This window comes from Crinia signifera, chromosome 7 (genome assembly GCF_055691185.1).
Source record: "Crinia signifera chromosome 7, ASM5569118v1, whole genome shotgun sequence".
In the NCBI taxonomy this organism is placed as follows: Eukaryota; Metazoa; Chordata; class Amphibia; order Anura; family Myobatrachidae; genus Crinia; species Crinia signifera.
Window position 1 is genome coordinate 142,076,962 of NC_139223.1, and position 9,657 is coordinate 142,086,618.

The 9,657-nt window shown below is 45.6% G+C and overlaps 1 protein-coding gene across 1 annotated transcript in view; it reads right to left on the reverse strand.

Moving 5' to 3' along the window:
• Positions 1 to 8,923, reverse strand: part of LOC146019560 (retinol dehydrogenase 5-like) — a 32,193-nt gene extending 23,270 nt beyond the window's left edge. Inside the window, exon 1 of the mRNA XM_083152063.1 lies at positions 8,735 to 8,923. Within this exon, the coding sequence (XP_083008189.1) occupies positions 8,735 to 8,749 (15 nt within the window). The 5' untranslated portion in view covers positions 8,750 to 8,923. The remainder of the gene's footprint in view (positions 1 to 8,734) is intronic.
• Between the last annotated feature and the right edge of the window lie 734 nt (positions 8,924 to 9,657).

Genomic DNA, 9,657 nt, shown 5'->3' on the forward strand with positions numbered 1-9,657 from the left:
TCATAATACATAAAGTGGAGCAGTTTCCCCTAGCAGCCAATCGGCTTAGGTCACATTTTAGACTGTGCAAGATAAATGACAGAAACTGACTGGATATTTTGCTAACTCTTTACTTTATCTCTCTCTAAAGTCAGTTGCATTGGGGCAAAGGGACATGTTAAATACTGTATTTTAAAAGCAAAAATAATGACAGTATATTACTCTGAATTTGGGTATTTTACTTGCATATTATGGAAGTTAAAGTAATAGCCAAAATGGGATATATATTGCAGAGCTAAACAATAAATAGGTCCCTATAGTGCCGCTTTCGCCCTTCCTAAACATTTTTACAAAGCTGTATTTTAAGGCGGTATTCAAGACTGGTCTGAGCCTTGACATTGCAGTAGATTGCCGTTTTGAATGCCATTCACATCAGTCAACCCGTTTTGATCCCCTCAACATGTTTCAAGACAGAATGCAGGGGACAGGTCTGTAGTCTGTTGTTTTTGCTAAATACCGTTTCGGGCCATTCTCACTGCATAAAAAATGTCCCATAAAACGTTTAGGACTCTGCTTTTAAAAGTTTTGAAATATCGGTTATCTTTAACTGGTAAATCAACTCTGGCACTTTCTGTTTGCCTTAAACGTGTTTGAAATGTGAAACAACGGCAATATACCGTTTTACAAGTGCAGTGTGAAAGGGGTATAAGGGTGCTGTATAATTTACTGCTTTTCTAAAATGAAAATCTGATTTATTAAACCTATCTGATCATTCTAACAAGACCATTACTCCTCCAATGAGCTAGTATTAGAAATCCCTGCTCTGCGTGTAATAATGTAGTCTGGTTCATCTAGTTCTAATCACCCCTCTCAGTCTCTGAGTTGGTGATGGAATAATGAGCCAGACAAACTGCTGTATATATGCTCGAGTGTAGGTCGACCCGAATATAAGTCTAGGCACCTAAGTCTACAACAAAACTGGGAAAGCTTATTGACTCGAGTGGGACCCTCACTTGAGTATAAGCCGAGACGGGCATTTTCAGCATAAAAAATGTTCTCAAAAAGTGGGCTTATACTCGAGTATGTATATGGTAATCTTCTGAACTAATCTTTTGGGTGAACTAGATCATAATGATAATAATCATAATAGTCACAAAAATTAAATAGATTTCCCATCACTATGGGGTAGGCCGTGGCAATGGCGCCTGGACCTCCTAGTAGCCTGGGGGGGTCGGGCAGAGCTAGTGCCCATGGCGCAACTTCCCGGGGGCGCGGCAGGGCCACCTGGATGATACCACTGCCCAGTCCCCGCCATTGCTCCTGCCACGGGCACTGCACGCCCCTCTGGCATTCCAAGACTGGCCAGCGGGGTGGCGGGAGACGGGATGTAGGGCTGCTAGTGCAGGCTACCGGGGACGGCCACCCCCCTATTGTGGGACCCCAGTCACTCCTGTCCATCCCCGGGGACATGCCTCCTGCAGGACCGGCCAGGCGACAATGGCTGCAGAGGACCAGGCTGGTCCCGCAGCGCTAAAGGGCGTCTAGGGTAGTTCCCAAAAATACTTCCCCTCTGTTGGCTGACGCGGTGCAGGGCCCCTGCCACCTACTTCCGGTAAGGGAGTACAGCAGTCTATGGCCCTTCTGACTTCCTTTATGGACCGCATGTCTGGGCTTTCCCCTATTGGGGCTCTGCCAGCTCCCAACCCTGCCATTTTGCCAGCCCCTGCTGAGCTGCCTGGGGTTACAGCCTCTTCACAGGTGGCGCCCGTAATTGTGTCCCCAACTAGTGCCGTGGCCCGGGAGCTCAGGCCAGTTGCCACTTCTGCCTCGCAGGGCGGGCCAGCTCCTCCTCTGGCAGTTGTTCCTGGAACCTCGGCTGTCGGGACCCCTGGCGTGTCAACGGCACTTCAGGTGATTAGCCCGGAATGGAGGGGCTAGCTATGCGGGCTATCGTGCCCAGGACACTGTGGTGCTATCAGGAAGGATGGCACGAGGGGGAACAGTTTAGGCTGTCCGCCCCTTCTGCAGGTAAGACACCTGGTGCGGCCATGGGGGCCTTTGTCTGGAGTTTGTACTCCTTGGGGTGTTCTGTTGCCTCAGTACGCAGGATGCTGGCAGGGGTGTCTTTCGTTTCGTCTCTGCATGGTAGGGCGGACCTGTCCCGGTCCTTTCTGGTGTCCAGGGCATTGCGTGGATGGCTGCGCACCTCGCCGGCACTCCCAGACTGCAGGCGACCAATTGATTTGACATTGCTCCCAGCCTTGCTGGGTGCCCTGAGGGACATTTGCTGGCCTGACTATGAGATCCTGTTGTTCCGAGTGGCGTATGCAATGGCTTATCATGGTGCCTTCAGGATCGGGGAGCTGGTGGCGCCGTCAAAGCGAATGCCCTCACCACTGACCGTGGATGACCTGGTGGTCCATGTGGATTCGGAGCTATGTCACCTGCGCCGTTCCAAGACGGACCAGGCTGGTAGGGGGCGGTGGCTGTCTTTGCTCCCATGTGCGGTGGAAGGGGTGTGCCCCGTGGTGTTGGTTACGGCCTTCGCACAGGTGCACCCAGACCTACCTGGTGCATGGTTGATGCATGATGATGGGTCACCGCTCACCAAGTATCAGTTTTGCCACGGATTGGGACGGGCGCTGGAGGCCACGGGTCTTGATCCAAAGGAATTTGGGTCGCATTCCTTTCGGATTGGGGCTGCTACCTCGGCGGCTGCGGAGGGCCGCTCCTATTCAGAGATTCAGTCTCTGGGTCGATGGCGCTCGGCAGCATTCCGTAGGTACATTCGGCCGACTTTATCTATCACTGCTCACCATGGTCGACTGGACGCATAAGCGCTCGCCAACTTCCAGTGGGGGCCTTGAGGTGTGTTTTCGCATCCGCCCGGGGGCACAATTTGGCTTCAATTACAATCTGACATGGCGTACCTGTTAGTTTACTCCGGGCGGTGTGTTTTGTGCCTCAAGAGCTGGTCGGCCACGGTTTTCTCTTCCCTCTCTCTCTCTAACCTGGTTGGTGTGTGAGTGCTGGTTGCAATTGAGTCTCCTGCTAACTAACCTCTTGTGTGCATATTTCAGGTCGACAGGACGTTAAGTCCGTGTGGATGTTGGGCCATTCCTTTGTGTACTGGGCCTCGCAGGCGGATCTCGCCTCTGATGTATGCATGTTCCTGCAAGCTGGGGAGGTTAGGTGGCTAGGAGTACGGGGCATGAGGTGGTGTGCGCTGCAGGCTCAGCTGATGCGGGCCGTGAAGCAGTTTGGGGTTCCGGAGGTCGTTATATTCCACTTAGGCGGGAATGACCTTGGGCGGGGATCCGCTCTGGAGCTGCGCTCCGTGATTATCCGGGACCTCCACATCATTGCCCAATTTTTGCCATCTTGTGTGTTAGTGTGGTCCTCCATGATCTCAAGGAGAGTTTGGAGGAACGCTAGATTGTGCCGCCGCCTGGAGCGTTCTCGTAAGAAGGTGAACCCTGCGGTTGAGAGATACCTGCTAGCTAACGGCGGGGGTGTCATTCACCATGACGCCATCGTCTTCCAGTGTCCAGAGCTGTACAGGAGCGATGGCATTCACCTGAGCACGGAGGGTGTGGCTCAGTTTTTCTAGGCAACATTTTCATGGTTATCTTCAAGGTGCTGAGCGTTATTAGTGGTGGCGGTGGCTGCGGCCTAGGGCCTGGCTGTGGCGGTAAAGAACGGTCATTCTTTAAGAACTCTGTATGTGTGTAGGTAGTGGGGTGCACTCTCCCTCGACATCGATTGTCATGGGCCATGCTTCTGTCCGGAGAATGGCCGTCACCACCAGGCCTGGTGGCTGACCAGGGAGAGTGGTCACCCAGCGTTGTATGTATGCTTAGTGATCTTTAACCCCACCTTTCCTATAGTGACCGTTCTTTAGTGCCGCCACCATTCATAGTCTTAGTTAATTGTCAAAATAAATTTGACATTCTTTTTGAAACGCCAGCACTTTGTGTCGTGTCTTTATTTTAAGTTAAGTTATATAAGGTTTAGAGTTAAGTTTGTATTTAGGTGTATCAACCGTCGGGGTGGGCCAGGGGGATACCCGATGGTGAGTTTAAGAAACACAGAAGGCTGAATAAGCCTGAGGTGACATAAACCACTGAGGGTTCTCCCAGGGTACACTCTGCTGTTGATCACATGCTATTGTAATGAGGATGGGCACAAGGCCTATCAGAGCAGGGGGAGGGTTTAGACAGGGTAGGAATGATCACGAGTTTAGAGTGACCACCCTCTGTTCAAGAAGCCCCACCCACCCTTCCCTATTTCTCTTCCTCTTCGGCGGCGGTAAAGAACGGTCATTCTTTAAGAACTCTGTATGTGTGTAGGTAGTGGGGTGCACTCTCCCTCGACATCGATTGTCATGGGCCATGCTTCTGTCCGGGGAATGGCCGTCACCACCAGGCCTGGTGGCTGACCAGGGAGAGTGGTCACCCAGCGTTGTATGTATGCTTAGTGATCTTTAACCCAACCTTTCCTATAGTGACCGTTCTTTAGTGCCGCCACCATTCATAGTCTTAGTTAATTGTCAAAATAAATTTGACATTCTTTTTGAAACGCCAGCACTTTGTGTCGTGTCTTTATTTTAAGTTAAGTTATATAAGGTTTAGAGTTAAGTTTGTATTTAGGTGTATCAACCGTCGGGGTGGGCCAGGGGGATACCCGATGGTGAGTTTATAGCAATACAGTTTTGTCGCTTCCTTTTGAGTAAAAAAGAAGCTCAATACATTTAAGTTGCACAGAGCCTGGAGGGGCTATTTGACGTGACTGGAGTCACAGAATAAAGGCACGCAAAGGGTGATGAGGGGGTTTGTATGGCCGCTTGCCATATTATACAAAATCCTCTCCCTCAGAGGATGCAAGGAATCCCCTAAACGCTAGGTTTGCCACAAGTGCAGCTGGATTTTGAGATGAGCCTCGTTGTTTTGATGACCAAACTCACTGTTTTTACCTCACCTCACGGAACAGGTGGCATGGAAACGACGGGGGGTGAGTTGAATACTGGGGGGTGAGTTGAATACTGACAGCGAGCTATCGGCGCTGCTCACCGTATACAGTAGCTCGCCATCAGCAGCTCACCCCCCACTTAAAACATATTTATTATACAGTATTTTTCTTACTCGAATATTATTTAAAGTATTTGACAAGTAACCAATGAAAATTTATAATGAAACAGAAAGGTTTCAAGTATACATGTAATCATAAAAATTTGTGTGCTATTTATTTAGCCTCTAAAATATTATAATTTGTGGTATCTTCAGCAATACTAATATTTTACATCAAATTATTATTATTTGTACTTTTTTTTCTTATGGAATAAAAAAATCAAAACTGAATATATACAAACTAGCAGCATAATGTTATGTGGGGTCGGTCCCTGCATGGCATAATGTGGGCTTGAAGTCACTGTGTGGCATAATATGTGCTGGGAATCACTGCATGGCACAATGTGAGCTGGAGTAACTGTGTGGCATAATATGAGCTGGGAATAACTGCATGGCATAATGTGATCTGTGTCACTGGATAAATTTGTTTTCAAAATGGGCAAAACCATGTGCACTGCAGGTAGGGCAGATGTAATGTGTGCAGAGAGAGCCTCTATGGGGGTGAGGTATCGAATGCGGTACCTCACATGAGATACCCCGCCATATCACCTGGAAGCTGCTGGGTGGATTGCATATGGTACATTGTATGTGGTCCTCTTGTATACAACATATAGTATCACATGATGTCAGTGCCCGTCCCGTTCTTGGGTCCCGGACAGTTTCCCGACAGTCGAGATCCTGACAGTCATTACCCCGACGTCGGGATCCCGACAGTCAAAACCCAGACACTCAGGGTCCCAACAGATACCTTAAGTTATGCACAGAGGCAGAACTCTGGGAGGCAATGGAGTCATGTGACGCCGGGCTCCTGCTCCCAAGGGGGCACCTATCCTCCCCATGCAAGTATAAATCAGTTATTTAAAAGCCAACAATATTGCTTCTGTGGCTGAGTTCTGAGAAATATATGTGTTATCTATCTATAATTCTATATAAATATAGATTTTATATAAGGTTTTGTGGGTTGTGTTGTGTATGTGTGTGCGTGGGGGGGGCACCAATATATATCTTGCCTCCGGGCAACTGGAACAAACTTACGCCACTGGTTATGCACCAACTGCCCTCCTCACCCAATTGAATAAAATAGGAACAAGGGGAAATATTTCATTTTGGTATAAATTACTTATTGAAATGGGCCAAGTTCTCAAAACTTTGACCCAACAATGGTTAAAGAAAGATCTGGGTATTCAGATATCAGAAAACCAATGGGAATCAATCTATGTTACCTCCTTTAACATGTCAAAATGCCTTAACCATTCAGAAATGCAAGTGAAATTATTAAATAGGCTCTACTTGACCCCGGATAAACTACATCTATTCTGGCCATCCTGCTCACAGTTTTGTTGGAGGGACGTGGGAGGTTGGTCACATTTACCATGTGTTTTTGTCATGTCCATAGATACAACAAATATTGGGGAGAGATCTTTGACCTAATAAACAAGGTATTGAGAACCTCAATCCTCCCCTCCCCACAAATAGCCCTTCTATATATATATCCATTGGAAGTGTCAGGTAGTCAGCGCTATGTAATGGGACATATTTGTATAGCAGCAGTGCAGCACGAGCAGCGTTGGCCCAGTGTTGGAAGCAAACCACGCTCCGCTCTACCCAGAAAATGATCTCCAAGGTCCAGTTCTATTTTATAATGGAAACAGAGACCTCATCATGTTCCATTTCCTCGATACGGATGTTTGAGAAATGGGGGAATGGCACAAATATGTTACAGAAGGTGAGGGGAAAAGAGATATATAAAATCAGAAATGGACCGAAACTTATGATATCATGTCCTAACTGAATTGGAGGTAGATGGGTAAAAAGGAGGTAACATAGATGGGAACAAGATGGTTCAAGGTTGAGTTAAAAAAAAAAGACGGATAAAAGGTTTTCTATTGGTTTATATAACGCTCTGTAACAGAATGCCAAAGGTTAAGTGTTATATATTATGTTTTAAGTGTGAATTATGTACCCCTGGAATGTACCCCCTTCCCATTATCATTTTTTCCTTTCTTTGCTCTTCACTTTTTCTACTTTTGACACTTTGTTTATTTATTTATGGATGATAATTTTTGTATGTATATGGAAAAATTAATAAAGATTTAAGAAGTAAAAAAAAAACATCATTATGTGGCCTATCCTCACCTTTACCACGAGGATACCTGGACCAGGCCTACCATGCTGATATAAGAGAACACCAGGATTTTTCCCAGGCCAACCCTTCATGGTGATCAGGAAGTTGTGGGGAAAAGTACCAAGTCTAGGCAATGTAAAAACACTTCCAGTGTACTTGAATGTGCTCCCTACTTTCTCACGCCCACCAGTTCTGCTCCCGTAGTGACCTACGCAGCGCACCCCAACTGGTTGCCTCGGATGGTTCCTCTGCAGCCAGGATGTTCTTCACGTCGATGTTTCAATACACTGTATATCATATTACTACACTTATATGGCTCACCTCCCGCAGTGTAACCTTCTTGGTGCACCCAACATGGCTGCCTCATCTGGTACACTTGTGGATGGGACAGAAATACATGGACCTGACTATCTTATTGGGACCCTAGTCTACACTACAATCCCATTTTGTGTAATTTCTTCTAGGTGTAATCTTTTCCACCCAGGGTAATCCCACGCAGTGCGCCTAATATGACTGCCTCACCTGGTACCTTGTTAGGGTAAAATATGCAACTCCTGGAAGTTATTATCCAATATGTCTGCACCAACACTACATTGTGCCTACTGTGCTCTCAAGGCTTTCTTTTATATCTGTGTTACTATTGCTGTACTACTCAAATCCTATGTATTATGTGCATTGTTTTGATGTTTGTAAAGCACCTTGAGTCCTGTTGGATATAGTAATTCTAAGGATTACATTTACTAAAGATTCTAAACATGGAAAAAGAAGTGATGTTGCCACTAGCAAACAGATAATTCCTATCACTTTCTAGGATACAACAATAGAGAAATGGTAGACACATTGTGATTGGTTGCTTTGGGCAACATCACTTTTTTTTTTTAGAAGCTTTAGTACCTGTACCCCTAAAAGTGTACACATGGTGCGATGTAGCAGAACCACAATATTGATTCGATATTGACAGCTGCCAGGACCTGGCAGGAAGAGGTGGTGTGTGTGTGTGTGTGTGTGTGTGGGGGGGGGGGGGGGGGGGGTTGTTTCCACACATCGGGATCGAATCTGGATGGAATTCGGCTAAAATGGTGCGATTCTGACTAACATTTTATTTGATTTTGACCACATAGAAAGTTAGTCAGAATCGCACTGTGTGTACAGCATAAGAGTTATCATGTATATATATGCAGACACAAATGTAACATAGTAATAATAATAATATTGTATAATAATGTAATATAGTTTATGGAATTGTGTTGCTTTTATTTTTAGTTTTCTACCGATGCTGGTGTTTGTAACCTTGCTAGTATTTTATCTATACAGTATACTATATATTATACTGTTAGTGCATGGCTTAATGGCTTGCTGAACGCTGTTTTAGCCTCTGACCCGCACATTACGAACCCATTTTCAGAGTACACAAACAAATCGAACAATAAATAATGTAAGCCAATACAAAGCCACTGTATTAATCATTCATGGAAAGAAAGTAGAAAATGGATAAAGTACTTACATTATTCAGCTGCATTTTGTAGGACTACTGTATTTTCTAGCTCCAGATAGATGAGAGTGATACCTGCTCAATGCATTGCAGCGGTACACAAATTCTTATGCACAGGTACAGTACGGTATAATAATAAATCAAAGCTTCCAAAGCATTGCTTCTAAAGTAAAAGAAAGCATCCGTTCACCGGGCAGTCTAATTCAGATAAACTTTCATTGGATCTCCAATAATCCGTAGTCATCCTGTAAATTTTCAGACAACACGTTGGCAAATCATGTATCCCCGTCCTGATTATTTTTGGAACATAGCCACTTAAGCCTTATTAGTGGAGACTGCATCACATGCTGCAAACCAACCTCCCTTAAGGCTGATGGGGCTGTGGTTAATTATAAATATTGTTATGCAAAGCTATCGAGGGTATTAACTCCAGCATTTATCAAGCCTCCTATCTACACAGATTAACTCCCCAGCTTTTTAAGAATCCTTTTCACAGCCTTAAAGACCTCCATCATTTTAGCTTTGTGTTCTTCAGGGATTACTGGCTTGCTTAATTTCTGCCCTTTTCACCTTTCTTGTTATGTGAATGTCCGCTGAGGACAAAACACATTATATAAGTAACTATCCACTTCAATACATAACAGTACCGCTATATTCTAATGGGGCTTATACACGGGGTGATTTCAGGGCATTTTCTAAACAATCTCACTAAGGGCCAGATGTACTAAGCTTGAAAGTGATAAAATGGAGAGTGATAAACCACCAACCATATTACAGGCCGTGTTTGAAACATGACAGGTAGGAGCTGATTGGCTGGTTGTTTATAACTCTCCACTTTATCACTTTTTACAGTTTAGTACATCTCATCCTAAGGGCCAGATGCACTGAGCTTCCAAAGTGATAAAATGGAGAGTGATAAACCAACCAATCAGGTT